At 49.2% G+C, this 15,091-nt stretch overlaps 1 protein-coding gene across 6 annotated transcripts in view; it reads left to right on the top strand.

Annotated features, from left to right (window-relative positions):
* STK24 (serine/threonine kinase 24) overlaps positions 1-15,091 on the top strand; it is a 129,226-nt gene that overhangs the window by 15,904 nt on the left and 98,231 nt on the right. For all 6 annotated transcript variants that reach the window (XM_073348324.1, XM_073348276.1, XM_073348314.1 and 3 more), the window contains exon 2: positions 363-593. In XM_073348324.1, coding sequence (XP_073204425.1) covers positions 363-593 — 231 coding nt within the window. The remainder of the gene's footprint in view (positions 1-362; positions 594-15,091) is intronic.

Below are 15,091 nucleotides of genomic sequence, written 5' to 3'. Positions count from 1 at the left end.
ATTAGAATTTGGAGGAAGGCTGACAGGTACTGAGTAGCAATTGGGTTGCATTAAAAAATCTGCTAAAAAATCAGTAATTCAAAGATACCTTTGTATCCGGTAAAGAATGGAACACAAATTGCATCTGAACTGGAGGAGCAACAGGTTGAGAGCACAGCGGTAAATTGTGGAAAAACAGAAAAATAAAGCATGCAGAAAAGACAGATAAGTTCTAGAGGCGGGAGAGTAGCATTATACATAAAAGATTCCATAGGATCTAATGAGTTGTGGAAAGTCACTAATCTTTGTCTTTAGAAGCATTAACATTTTTGTTTGTAACACTGCAAGTATTGAATATCTTTTTCTTTTTGTAAATTTAACAGAATCTAAAAGCAGATCCAGAAGAACTATTTACAAAATTGGAGAAAATTGGCAAGGGCTCTTTTGGTGAGGTTTTTAAAGGAATTGACAATCGGACTCAGAAAGTGGTTGCTATAAAAATTATTGATCTCGAAGAGGCGGAAGATGAAATAGAGGACATCCAACAAGAAATCACAGTGCTGAGTCAGTGTGACAGTCCTTATGTAACCAAATATTATGGCTCCTATTTAAAGGTAAGATGATGCTTGTTTTTGTGTTTTACAGTGAAAGGTTTAGTTCAGCCAGCAAATTTTTATGGACAAGGACATCAGTAGAATAGCATAATAGTTTTCAATAGAAAGGGAAATATTTTCTTTTAACCCTAAAAACAGCGTGAACTGTTTATAGTTTGTGAAGAGTCTGCTTCAAGACCCAGCTTAAGAATAAAATAGTGTTATGTGTCTGTTTTGCCACTTTACTCAAAGGCAGGAAGAAATCAAATTTGTTTAAGTAACAGACTTGTCTTTGGGGACATTGAGGTCAAGTAGTAGTATATTTAGATCAGTCTAAACTTAGAATATTCTCACTCTTCAATTATTGTTCAATTTTAGAATGCATTGAAAATGTAATAAAATTGCATAAAACCATTAGAAATAACTCAGTACCTGCTTTGTATCCAGGTTAATGTCAGGCCTTGATTTGTAGTAGTCTGTTTTTTTAAAACTGAGATTTGTTTATACTTGGTCCTGTTTTTGACCTGAATGGCTCAAAAAATTAATTTAACCTGTAACTTATTTGCAGAAGGTATTTAGCAGAGTAGCCTGAAATGAAGACTGATATATCCTGTATGGGTTTTGGTTGGTGCTTCATCTGAAATTACAAGCTTTACTGATCACCTCTTGGCTTTCATTTATTTTCTTTGAAATAATCCGCTTCTTGACAGTAAATCAGCTGAGATGAGTTTTAATAATGCCAAAGACAAAAAGGTATTTCTTCTCTTAAGAAAGCTTCATGTTTGAGGTTTCTCTTATGCTTTCACATAGAAGGTAGCACAACTATGCTTGATACTTTTTGGTGCTATTTTTCTCTGACTTTATCCCATTTATGTTACTCAATTTTCTTTTTTTCACTGAGAGTGCATGCAGGAGCTTAAAGCTTTCATTTTTCTCTTGAAAAATGGCTTAGAAGCTAATCAAAGGGCAGAAAATATCCTAAATAAAAATTTTTGTCCACTTTTGCCATTCTAGGAATTTTCTACTTCATTTCTGAGGCTATGAATGTCCTTAAAAACAAAAACAGAAACAAAAAAAACCCCAACTCCTTATTAACCAATCAGGATTTCTGGGATCTTCAGTTGCTTGCATACTGAGAACAGATTTGCTCTTAGGATCCAGAAGATACATGACCATTCCCACTAGAACAGTCCACTGTGTGATTCCTGTGGCCTGGGTCTTGTTGTCTAGGGCAACTTGAGAAAAAGCCAATCACCGAAATTGAACCACACGGCAGCATGCATGGTTTTGGACCTGATTCCCCACCACTGACCTGATGCAAATTTAGGTATAGAGTAAGTCTAAAAAGCCGCTGGAAGGCTGTGAAGGCATATGGCCAAACAAAATGAATTGGGGTCCGCTTTTAGTCTTTCTCCACTCCCCTCTTGAAATCTCCTAAGTGTTGGTGGATATGTGAAACAGCGCCTTCAGAAAGGGCAAGATAGGAATTTCTCCTCTCGGGGATTAACTCACAGAATTCTGAGCCCTTCTTCCCTCTTTAAGGAGAAATCAATCTTTTCCTTATCCTTATTCACAAAGGAAATGTTCCAAATTCCCATAAAGTTCATTTCTCCTGCAGGACCAGTGGTGAATGTGCTTCTTATGGAGGACTGCAAGCATTAAACTGGTTTTATTTAACAGATCTGAATACACATGGTCATATTGTCTTGACATGAATGTAGTTCCTCCCAGTGAGGATGACAATAAGGTGATGCTCTCCTTGAGAACGCACAACTTCATGAGGCAGTCAGAAAATATAAGGCTGAAACAATGCTGGTAGGAAAAAAAGATCTCTAACTACTCTTTCAGATGAAGGTGTTATGCCTTATATTGTAGTAGACACCATCCCTACCTTGAAGAGTTTACAATCTAAAACAGATGACTGGGATGCAATTTACAGACAAAATACAGGGGCATGATTGGGGTACATCTTGTGAGTGTGTGTGTGTGTGTATAGGGAAAGAGTGCAATGGGAATACATTTGGTCAGCACTCATTGGTCGAAGTGGGGCAGAAGAATGGTGAGCAGGGGGATGTGGCTGTTGGTATAAGAGAAGGAAGGTGGGTAAAAGGAGACAAGGGCAATTAGTATAATGGACATGAATAATTAAGTTGACCAGCTGAAGGGTTGCTATGGCAGGACAGGCTTGGGATGAAGCGGGTGGAGGGTCAAGAATCAGTGGCAATACAATAAATAAGGCGGGGGGTGGGAATTAGTTTAGGTTTCAGAATTGAATGAGTTATGATCACATCAGGAGTTTATAAAGATATTGGCAGCTGCTGCAGTTCCCAGCGTAAATGAAAGAGGAGGCTTCTAGCCGTAGAACCCTGGATGGTTCTTATTGGGAATTCTGGAATTTTCTGACTTGACCCCTTAGCCCTTGGGTGCAGCTGGTGCTGACTGTTTGAGGTGGGAGCTCTGATGCTCTGGGGTTTCCTGAGTGCCCCTCTGTCCGTCAAGGTGCATTTCACTGCTTTACAGTCCATTTTCTTAGGCACCCCAATAGCGTCAGTGACCAGAAATTACTTTTGTTCTTAGGCTCCTTTTGCATACATAGTCTCCTATTAAGTGTTATCCATTCCCTTATGACTTTTTCATATATATTTGGACTTCTGTAAGAGATATGATTTAGTATTATACAATGTTCTTGATTCATGATTAAAAAATAATTGTAGCACATATTAAAGGCATTAAAAACTGGCTGAGAGATCTCAAAGTAGTTGTAAATGGAGAATCATCTAACTGGGATTTTTCTAGTAGAGTTCCACAGGCATCTGTTTTTTCCCCCCAATGCTGTTCAGTGCATTAATGTGAAAGAAAATGTAAAATCATTGATAAAGTTTGTAGATGACACAAGAATTAGTGGAGTGGTAAATAACACACACATTAGCATGTGACGGTTGCTGGAACTGCTATCCTTGCTTTGGCAAGCCCTGTCAATGTTTTTCTGTTTTGCATGTTTCTGCTGTGACAAAGTTCCTGCTCTACTTTGGTGGGTCTTGCGCTTATTGGCGGATTTGCTCGCCTTGGAGTTTCACGGCAGCCCTCAGCTTGGCCATTTTTCTGAACCCACAGTCCAGGTCGACTCCTCCTGTGTCTGACCAGGTGTTGGGAGGATTTGGGGGGAACCCTCTACTCTGGGTTCCAGCCCAGGGCCCTGTGGAATGCAGCTGTCTAGAGTGCCTCCTGGAACAGCTGTGCGACAGCTACAACTCCCTGAACTACTTCCCCATGGCCTCCTCCCAACACCTCCTTTATCCTCACCATAGGACCTTCCTCCTGGTGTGTGATGATGCTTGTACGCCTCAGTCCAACAGTCTGCGTTCTCACTCTCAGCTCCTAGTGCCTCTTGCTCCTCACACGCACACCACAAACTGAAGTGAGCTCCTTTTTAAAACCCAGGTGCTCTGATTAGCTTGCCTTAATTGATTCTAGCAGCTTCTTGATTTGCTGCAGGTGTTCTAATCAGCCTGTCTTAATTGTCTCCATAAGGTTCCTGATTGTTCTGGAACCTTCCCTGTTAGGAAACGGAACGTCTTTTGCTTGCTCCTCAGCTATCTGCTTTCTGTTCTTTCCTAAAGCCCCCTGGCCCGGATTTTTCTTACTTTTTGCACCTGCCTTAGTCCCCCCCCGACCGGGCCAGACGCTTTTTTGTTTTTTTATTTTATTTTTTGAGTTTTTTTCCGTCTACGTCCTTCGCCAGCCAACCCCCCCCACGCCTGCTTTCGGGCGCAGCTATTTGCCTCAGCTGAGCCCCCGGAGGAGGGGGGGGAAGATTGCCGATTTTGCTGTCCGGAGGGGGGAGTGGAAACCCCCAGACCCAGCCATTTTGCCAGCAGCTCGGACCTTACAACATTCTTAACATGCCGGAGGCCTTGGAACACAGCCAACACAGCCGGAGACGAAGATTTCAGCAGACAGAAGAAATAATATAAATCATCGTGACGAAGGCCGTAAGATTGAGTAACTTTCTGAATTATACTCTCGTGGGGGGGAGTTTGACTGTGATTACTTGCGTTTGTGGCGGCACAGGGGGTGTGGCGTGGAGACCCCCACCCCCGATCCATCGGTGCCCCTACCCCCCCATCGTTATTACAACTGTCACGGCCCCCCCGCAGTCTGTCCCTGCTGGCAACCTGCCATCTCCCTTCGGATCCAGCTGTTTGCTTTGAACTTTGCCTTCCGGACCGGACCTAACAACCGACCAACCGAGACTCTTTGGACAAACGTGTGTGGGTCTGCACCCCCCCCCCCCCGGATTGCTTATCCCACAATTTGCCCCTATTACTGGACCCCGATTTTGTTCCCCCCCCTCCTCCCAGTCCCCCCCCTCGGCATTTTTTCCCTTCCCGTCCGCAGCCAGCAGAAGGAGGGGCTATTCCGCCTTCTCCCCTCCCCCCTCCTCCTTCCGGTGTCTCCCTGTCTCTCCCTGCTCACAATGGCGGGGAACGAGAGGGGCGAGACTGCTTCAATAAAATTAGTTGTCCCTTCCCCACCACCACCCCTGCCCGACCCCCAAGGTCCCCCCCCTACTACTATTGTTAAGGTACTTGCCACCCCCCCTGCTGGGGCACCGGTAGCAGGAGGCACCAGGGTGATTGCTGCTGCACCCACCACCCCCCCAGATTCTAGGAAACCCCCCCCGGTTCGCCGGAAGGGCCAGGGCGGGTGGAAAGGAAAGGGCCCCGCTAAAACCACTGAGCCCTCCATGGCAGGGGCTGCCCCCACCGCTGCGGCCTCGTCATCAACCGTGGCACCCCTCCCAGCGTTTCCCTCCACCAGCTCTGCGATTGTCCCTCCCCCGGCCCCCAGGATGTATGCCCGGGCGGCAGCGGGCTCCCCCCTGCCTGCCGCCTCGTCATCTCGCCCCCCCCTGCCTCCGCCACCATCACCAGCGGCCGAGGCCCTTTCCCCGCCTTGACCAGGAAGCACGGCGTCCGTTGCCTCCTGGTGCCCGCCTCGCCCCACTTGGAGACATACGTGCAGGCGTTGGCGAAGGTGGTAGGACCCACGGCTATTGTGGCGGCCTCCAAGATGTATGGGAAGGTTGTTTTCTTCTTAGCCTCGGAGGATGCCGCCCAGGAGGCGGTGGAGAGGGGCCTGACGGTGGGGGGGGGTGTTTGTCCCCCTAGAACCGTTAGAAGACCTGGGCGTTCGCCTCGTCCTTACCTCCGTTCCTCCCTTCTTACCCAGTGCTGCCCTGTTACCCGCTCTTTCCACCCTGGGGAAACTTGTTTCTGTCATCAGCCCTCTCCCGTTGGGCTGCAAGGACCCCACCCTCCGTCACATTTTTTCGTTCCGCCGGCAAGTGCAGCTTCTACCACCGGCAGGGGCGCGTGACGGAGAGGCGCTCGAGGGGTCCTTTCTAGTCCCCTACGAGGGAGCCCGCTATCGGGTCTTTTATTCTACCGGAGAGGCCCGGTGCTACCTCTGCCGTTCAGCGGGGCATGTCCGCAGAGACTGCCCTTTGGCTCGGGGGGGAGGGGCACCCGAAACCCCCAAGACCCGGCAGGACATCGGTCCCGTCGCTGCCGACGCCCCTGGCTGCCCAGTACCAGAAACCAACCCTCCTCCTACTCGACCCATCGCTGCTCCCGTCCGGGCCCAAGAGATACCTTCCCTACAATGCCCGGGCGAGCAAGGGGTTTCCACCCTTGCTAGTACCAACCCAATAGAGCCCATGGAGGAGGGTGTGGTAAGGATATTATCGGGTACAAGAGAGGGCCCTCCCCAAGGAGAAGCCCCCGCCCCTCATGTTGCCCCACCGCTACCTCCCCGAACCCCTAAACCGTCGCCTCCGCCCCCCGACACGACCCCTGCTAACCAGCCCCCAGATGATGCTATGGAGGGCTGGACCCTAGTCCAGGGGAAGCGAGGCAAGCGGAAGGCTCGAGCTCCGCTGCATCCACCCGACGCGGAAGCCCCCCGGAAGACCAGGAAAGGAGGCTTTTTCCGATTCGGCTGGGGCCAATTTTGGATAGTCTCTAGTTTTGTTTAGTTGTGGCTTGACCATGCCCCTTCCTACAGTGTAGCCAAGGTACTTAGCCTCGGCTAGCCCTATAGCACACTTGGCTGGGTTGGCTGTGAGGCCAGCCTGTCTTAGTGTGTCTAGAACGGCTTCCACCTTTCCTAAGTGGGTTTCCCAGTCGGGGATGTGAATAATTACATCATCCAGGTATGTCGCTGCATAACTGGTATGGGGCCATAGGAGCTTGTCCATAAGATGCTGGAAGGTGGCAGGTGCCCCATGCAGTCCAAAAGGAAGAACAGTATATTGAAACAGACCCTCTGGTGTAGAGAATGCCGTCTTTTCTTTCGCATCTTTGGCAAAGGGAATCTGCCAGTATCCCTTTGTTAAAATCAAGGGTGGTCAAAAATCGTGCATTGCCCAGGCGGTCAACTAACTCATCGATACGGGTTATGGGGTATGCATCGAATTTGGATATCTCACTCAGCTGGCGAAAGTCATTACAAAACCTAGTGGTGCCATTGGATTTGGGCACCAACACGATCAGGCTTGACCACTGACTGTGGGACTCTTCGATGACTCCCAGCTCTAACATCCTTTTTACCTCTGCCTTGATCTCCTCCCTTTTTGGTGCTGGGACCCGATAACGCCTTAAAGTTACCTTTGCCCCAGGGTCTGTGATGATGTGGTGATATGCTTCGCTGGTCCGGCCTGGTTTGGTTGAAAACACGTCCTGGTATCGGTTGATCATCTCAGTTACCTCCTTCTTCTGGTTTGGTGTCAGATCAGTGGATATCCTGATCTGCTCCTGCATACTACTTACTTGGATCGGGGTCTCTTGGGCCACTACACACGCCTCTCGTTGGTGCCAAGGCTTTAAGAGGTTAATGGGATAAATTTGTTCTTGTTTCCGGCGTCTTGGCTGCCGTACCTTGTAGGTTACTTCCCCCACGGTTTCAACCACCTCATAGGGCCCCTGCCATTGGGCCAAAAGCTTGCTTTCTGCCGTGGGTAGCAACACAATCACCCGATCCCCTGGTTGGAACTGTCGGACTTTTGCCTGGCGATTGTAATGGGTTCGCTGGGCCTCCTGCGCCTTTTCCAAATGTTCCCATACAATAGGGGTGACCCGGGCTATCCGTTCTCGCATCTGCAACACATGGTCAATTATATTTCTCCCCTCATTGGGTTCGTCTTCCCAGATTTCTTTTGTAATATCTTGTATGCCACAGGGGTGGCGTCCATATAATAATTCAAAGGGGGGAAAACCCAGTTGAGGCCTGAGGTACCTCCCGGATTACAAACATAAGGTAGGGTAGTAGGGTAGGGTAGTAAGGTAGGGTGTCCCAATCCTTCCCGTCTCGAATTACCACTTTCCTTATCATTGCCTTGAGGGTTCGGTTAAACCTTTCTACCAGCCCATTGGTCTGTGGATGATAGACTGAAGTTCTCAGGGTATGTATATGGAGCAGTGTACAGAGGTCCTTCATTAGCTTCGACATAAATGGGGTACCTTGGTCTGTTAATATCTCCTTTGGTAGCCCCACTCGGGCAAAGATCCCCACCAACTCTTTAGCTATTGTTTTAGAGGCTGTGTTCCGCAGGGGGTAGCATAATCGAGTAGCATAATCCAGAATGACAAGTATATATTGGTGGCCCCGGGCTGTCTTCTCCGGGGGTCCCACTAGATCCATGGCTATTCACTCGAAGGGGACCTCTATGATGGGAAGGGGTACTAAAGGTGCCCTCAAGTGGGGATGGGAACTGTGCAGCTGACACTCCGGGCAGGACGCACAGTACCTCTGCACTTCTTCATATACTCCGGGCCAGAAGAATCGTCGCAGGACCCGTGCCAGGGTCTTCTCTACCCCCAAATGTCCCCCAAAAAGATGACTATGGGCCAGATTTAATACAGCATTCTGGTGCTTTTGAGGTACTAGGATCTGCTGTACCTTCTGTCCCTGTACTGGTGCAACCTGGTATAAGAGATTCTTCTTCATTATGAAGTAGGGTCCTGGTCCGTGGGTTTTCCCTTCCACTGGGACCCCATCTATTTTGGTCACCTCCTTCCTAATGTTGTCCTAACTGGGGTCTTCAGCCTAGTCCCGTCCAAAATTTCCTCTCCTGCGGCTAATCTGCCCAAGATCTAGGGGGCCAGTCTCTGTTGCCTCTACTGGTTCAGAGGCGTTAGGGTGTGGGTCAGACTCAGGTGCTTCTCCCTCCTTGGTGGCCTCCTTTTCAGCTGCTCGGGTCCGCCTACCTACGAGAGTGACCCTCTGGCTTTGGGCCAGTATTCGGGTTCCCAAGGCCTTAGCTGCCCATCTTTCCCTTTTCATCTTTCTACGCTGTCTGGGAGTGGAGAACAAATCTGGGGATATTTCAGAGAAGGTTGGGGGTTGACAGTCTACTGTGGATGCCTCACTACTTTCAGGGCTTCCTCCTTTCTCCAATTGGGACACTGTGCAGTTATGTGTCCCCACTCCCCGGAGGCATAACATCTGTATGAGCCCTAGGCATTCCCCGGTCTCTTGGTTTGGGTAGTCTAACATCACAATCCTCTTCCCCCTCAGTGCTCTGACTCTTGGTGGCTACTGGCGGGCCTTCAGCCCGTCTCTTTTTCCACCTAGGTTCTGGTGTCCCAGTCACCCGAGCTCCAGGGCTTGGTGCTGCTAGTTTAACCCAGGGTGCTTCTTCCTTAACTGGTCGGGTCAGCTCCCTTGCCATCCTTCGCCTTTCTACAAGCGCGACAACCTCGTCGTAGGTGGAGGGTTCGTTCTGGCTTACCCAGGCGCGAAGGTCTGGTGGTAGTCCTCTCATGTACCGGTCGATGACCAGAACCTCTAGTATCTCCTCCGGACTCCGGGACTCACTCAGTTCATAACCACTTTTGTGCGAGATGGATGAGGTCATATAATTGGACCCCGCGAGGTTTTGTTTTCCTGGTACCTCCACTCATGATATCGCTGGGCCCACGCTGCGGTCATTACCCCAGATCTGGCCAGGATCTCTGCTTTCAGCTGGGGGTAGTCTGCCGCAGCCTCTTCAGGCAAATCATAGTAGGCCTTCTGGGCCTCCCCACACAGGAATGGAGTGAGGATGCCAGACCACTGTTCTCGGGGTCAAGCCTCCCGCAGGGCTGTCCTCTCAAAGGCCAGAAGGTATGCTTCTACATCATCTTCCTGCGTCATTTTCTGTGGCCAGTTGCTGGCCCGCATGATCTGCGTCCCATCATGGCCGCAGTTCAGCTCTGTAAGGGCCTTTACCTGGTTTACCAGTTCCCGCAACATAGCCCGGTCTTGAGCAGCCTGGTCCATCAGCAGGCGATTAGTCTCTTGCTGCAGCCACACTGCCTCCTTATGGGCGGCTGCCTGGACATGAATAGCCTCCTGCTGGGCAGCTGTGGCTTGTATCAGTGATCGCACTACCTCCTCTGTTGTGGTGGAAAAAAAATAAAAAAACCCTCTTCCCTCCCCCCCCCCACACCCTCTTTCTTCCGCCGCGCTGTGGACACCAGATCCCACTTCCAACACCAGTTGTGACAAAGTTCCTGCTCTACCTTGGTGGGTCTTGTGCTTATTGGTGGATTTGCTTGCCTTGGAGCTTCACGGCAGCCCTCAGCTTGGCCGTTTTTCTGAACCCACAGTCCAGGTCGACTCTTCCTGTGTCTGACCAGGAGTTGGGAGGATTTGGGGGGAACCCGGGCCCGCCCTCTACTCCGGGTTCCAGCCCAGGGCCCTGTGGAATGCAGCTGTCTAGAGTGCCTCCTAGAACAGCTGTGCGACAGCTACAATTCCCTGGACTACTTCCCCATGGCCGCCTCCCAACACCTTCTTTATCCTCATCATAGGACCTTCCTCCTGGTGTCTGATATGCTTGTACACCTCAGTCCTCCAACAGTCTGCGTTCTCACTCTCAGCTCCTAGTGCCTCTTGCTCCCAGCTCCTCACACGCACACCACAAACTGTAGTGAGCTCCTTTTTAAAACCCAGATGCCCTGATGAGCCTGCCTTAATTGATTCTAGCAGCTTCTTGATTTGCTGCAGGTGTTCTAATCAGCCTGTCTTAATTGTCTCCATAAGGTTCCTGATTGTTCTGGAACCTTCCCTGTTACCTTACCCAGGGAAAAGGGACCTACTTAGCTTGGGGCTAATATATCTGCCTTCTGTTACTCTCGTATAGCCATCTGGCCCGACCCTGAATAGTTAGTTGTAAGTAGTTTTAGAGAAATTTTGTAATTTAGTGAGTTAGCGGAGTTTTTGTCCCTTCAAACCTTGTGCTTCCTGCAACAAGTGTAAGCTCCTCAGTGACCTACACTCAGGCTGACTGGGAGAAGCTCACTTGGGGGATCGCTGCCAGATTTGCAGAGACTTTAAGCCAGACTAAAGTTTTTTCTCATGGAGGTGGCACTGATACCTCCATCTGAGCTAGATCAGTCTGACTCAGCTCAGAATGCCTCAGCATTGGTAAGGAGTGCTCCTCTTACCATGCCGGAATCTGGGCACTGTTCACCATCTGGCCACTGTTCACCTAGGAAAAGGCACAAGAAACAGTGAGAAGAGAGGAGTCGATCCCTGGCACCGAAGATGGCCAGGTTGGGGATCAGAGTAGAGCTGACCTAAGACAGGCCACTCCTCTTACTCTACTGCAGAAGTCAGCATTGTTGACTCCTGGACCTACACAGGCACTGTTGACTCCGGTACTGGATGAGCTGTCTTCATCTGCAATACAGTGTGATACCAATACTATCTTGGTGCCAAACACACCAGAGGTGTTTGCTGTGGCCAGAGACCATCTAGCGCTGTTGGTACTGGTATCACCTGTTGCCTCAGGTTATCGTTCGGTACCTTCAAAAGGGAAACTGGCTATGATGGCCTTGGTGCAGACATTTTCATGATAGCACTGGTTTCTGGTGCTGGTGCGAACTGTACCTCTGTGGTCTCTGGACTCATCCTTGGAGTCAGAGGTCGAGTCTTACTCCTCTTGTTTGAGAAGTTGTCTCCAAGATGCTCCTACCCTTCTATAGACCTGGCACAGGGGTACCATCTAGTGCATGGTCTGGTCACCGCTGGGGACCTATGCTTGTCCAGTGGCCCTTTTGGAACCCCTTGGGGGTTTCCATCAGTTTCAGGAGCTTACTCTAGGTGCTCCTATTTGGTGGCCTTGGAATGAAGGGCACCAACGTGCCATTGGGCTATAACCAGTCTTCACTCTGGTACTGACCCTGGCACAGAACTATAGGAGCCAGCTCAGTGGGAACCTGCTGAGGCAGAAAGGGAGGAAGAGTGTCTTCAGCTGGTGCAGCCTCACCCCGAGTCTGTTTCAGGAGTGGGCATGTTGCCTCCCCGGATTACTATAAGGCACACTAAGAACTGTTGAAAAGAGTGGCCTTAAATCTGGGCATACAGACGGAGGTAGTAAAAGAGTCTCCTATAGCTTGGTTGATACTTTAGCTGCTGCAGCTCAGCAAATGTAGCCCTGCCTCTCAATGAAGCCATTATGGACCCTGTTAAAGCCTTGTGACCGCCCCCCACATCCCTCTCCCCCATGTCAAAGAGGTCTGAGTGAAAGTACTTTATTCGTGTGTGGGGTTATGAGCTGTACACTCATTTCCCCCTCTTCCCAGGATTTCTGCTAATATCTGCTGCCAGCAAAAGAGAAGCAGGTTCCAGACATGCCAAACCTGTGAAAAAATGCAGAAATTGGGCTTGTTTTTGGCTTAATTGGCTTGTGGGTTGGTTGTTGGCTAGTTTTTGGCTTTTAGTTTGTTGCCTGTTGTTGCTTGTGGCTTCTTTTTTTTTTTTTTTTTGATTGGCTCCTGGCAAGCAGGGGCAAGGGGGGGCAAGCAGGGGTGAGAGTCGGTACACAGCGGACTGACCATAGTCTCAGACTGCACGTCGTGGGGATCTAGTCACATAGAGTGTTGAGGTTCATAGAATCATAGAATATCAGGGTTGGAAGGGACCTCAAGAGGTCATCTAGTCCAACCCCCTGCTCAAAGCAGGACCAACACCAACTAAATCATCCCAGCCAGGGCTTTGTCAAGCCTGACCTTAAAAACTTCTAAGGAAGGAGATTCCACCACCTCCCTAGGTAACGCATTCCAGTGTTTCACCACCCTCCTAGTGAAAGTTTTTCCTAATATCCAACCTAAATCTCCCCCACTGCAACTTGAGACCATTACTCCTTGTTCTGTCATCTGGTACCACTGAGATCAGTCTAGATCCATCCTCTTTGGAACCCCCTTTCAGGTAGTTGAAAGCAGCTATCAAATCCCCCCTCATTCTTCTCTTCCGCAGACTAAACATCCCCAGTTCCCTCAGCCTCTCCTCATAAGTCATGTGTTCCAGTCCCCTAAGCATTTTTGTTGCCCTCCATTGGATTCTTTCCAATTTTTCTACATCCTTCTTGTAGTGTGGGGCCGAAAACTGGACACAGTGCTCCAGATGAGGCCTCACCAATGTCAAATAGAGGGGAACGATCACGTCCCTCGATCTGCTGGCAATGCCCCTACTTATACATCTCAAAATGCCATTGGCCTTCTTGGCAACAAGGGCACATTGTTCACTCATATCCAGCTTCTCGTCTGTAACCCCTAGGTTCTTTTCTGCAGAACTGCTGCCGAGCCATTCGGTCCCTAGTCTGTTGCGGTGCATTGGATTCTTCCGTCCTAAGTGCAGGACTCTGCACTTGTCCTTGTTGAACCTCATCAGATTTCTTTTGGCCCAATCCTCCAATTTGTCTAGGTCCCTCTGTATCCTATCCTTACCCTCCAGCGTATCTACCTCTCCTCCCAGTTTAGTGTCATCTGCAAACTTGCTGAGGGTGCAATCCACACCATCCTCCAGATCATTTATGAAGATATTGAACAAAACCGGCCCCAGGACTGACCCTTGGGGCACTCCACTTGATAGTTCTTAAGGGTTGGCTTTTTTTTGGCTTATTGTGAAAGTCGGGGTGCTTATTTACTGCATGAAATTTGGCAACAGTGGCAGGTTCATCAAAAGCAAAGGACTCCAAGAAGTTGGATTTGTTCAGTAGGAAAGTTTATTGTACTGGGGTGTAATAGCTCAGGACTGCAAACCAGCAGGTGCTGCTGCACAGATATGATTTCAACATGTGGGACTCCATGCAGAAGTTCAACGACTTCCTCACTCAAGAAGCCAGACAGGAGTTCTCCTTGCTGGTGGACGAGGGAAAATCAGTTGTGAGGGCCTTGTTGCAAGCTTCTTTGGATGCAGCTGACTTGGTGGCCAGGTTCATGGCTTCTGCAGTGGCCATGCGCAGGAGTTCATGACTTCAGTCCAGCAAAACCCTACAGGACCTACCTTTCAAAGGAGCTTTGCTCTTTGCAGAACAAACCAATGCGAAGCTTCATGGATTAAAAGATTCCATGGCGATTGTGACACACACTACCTCAAAGTAGCACTATGGAACCCCCCATATTCGCCATGGTGATATGATTCTGATATGTGTTGTACAAAGTGCATATTGTGAAGTATCATTTTAAAAGTCTAGATGTGTTCACCATTAATATCCTGTTGGATTATATGTGCTATCATTGTTTGTGAAGTTATAAAGACTTGCTGTGTGTGTTACTGAAATACGTTATGAGATTGGGAGATGCACACAGCCAACCTTTCAGTTGCAACAAAGGACCAGCCAGACATGTGCTGATGGCCCATTAAAGAGACTTCTGCTCTCCCAATGGCCATCCCAGAGATTTCTTAGAGAGAGCAATTATGCAATGGAGACTGCTTGATCAGTGGAGACTGCCTGATCCCCACATCACAGCAAAGATTCTTCCAGCAGGTTGGAAGAAAATATAAATGTCGGTACCTGAGCTGCTCGGGTGGCTCCCAGGCCAGGTGCACCAGCCACAGCAGAAGTCATGGAATCCGTGATCTCTGTGACAAACATGGAGCCTTTTTCATGAGTGACTGGGAAATCATTCATGTAAATCAGTTGGGTGTGTCCCTGCCTGTGGATGTCTGTATAAGTGCAGTGCCTATCAGACGTTTGTATCTTGACCTCATTATCACAGGGTGAGAGGCAACCCAAGGATTGGTGGGTTCAGAGGGCTCAGCAGTCCCACTGTCCAGGTTGCACCCTGGGGACCCTGTCACAGTGATGTCTAAGGCCCTTGGATTATACACACCAGCAACTTCAAGGAAGCACTACAGGCCCCAACAGCCTGTTCGGTTCTCTGCCTGACGTGTCTGTCAGGAACCACAGATGAAGAGGAGCAGGGGTTTTAGATGTAGGCCTCCCCACCCCTTCTACCTTAATGTCAATGATTGCTCTACCAAGACATTCAGGGGGTTCGAAGCAGGCCTTTTGATGGGACACTTGAGGATGTCATACCAGTTCCTATGATGCCAGACCCTGTTTCTCCTTTGTTTACCAACCGCCTCTCCTACCTTATCAGAGAGTGGTCCCATATCATCATGGACCCTTGGGTGTTTTCAGCATGGTGGCAGTGGGATATACCCTGCAGTTTGCTTCTATCCCTTCC

This window comes from Lepidochelys kempii, chromosome 1 (genome assembly GCF_965140265.1).
Source record: "Lepidochelys kempii isolate rLepKem1 chromosome 1, rLepKem1.hap2, whole genome shotgun sequence".
Taxonomy (NCBI): Eukaryota; Metazoa; Chordata; order Testudines; family Cheloniidae; genus Lepidochelys; species Lepidochelys kempii.
This window is presented reverse-complemented; position numbering and strand designations above follow the sequence as displayed.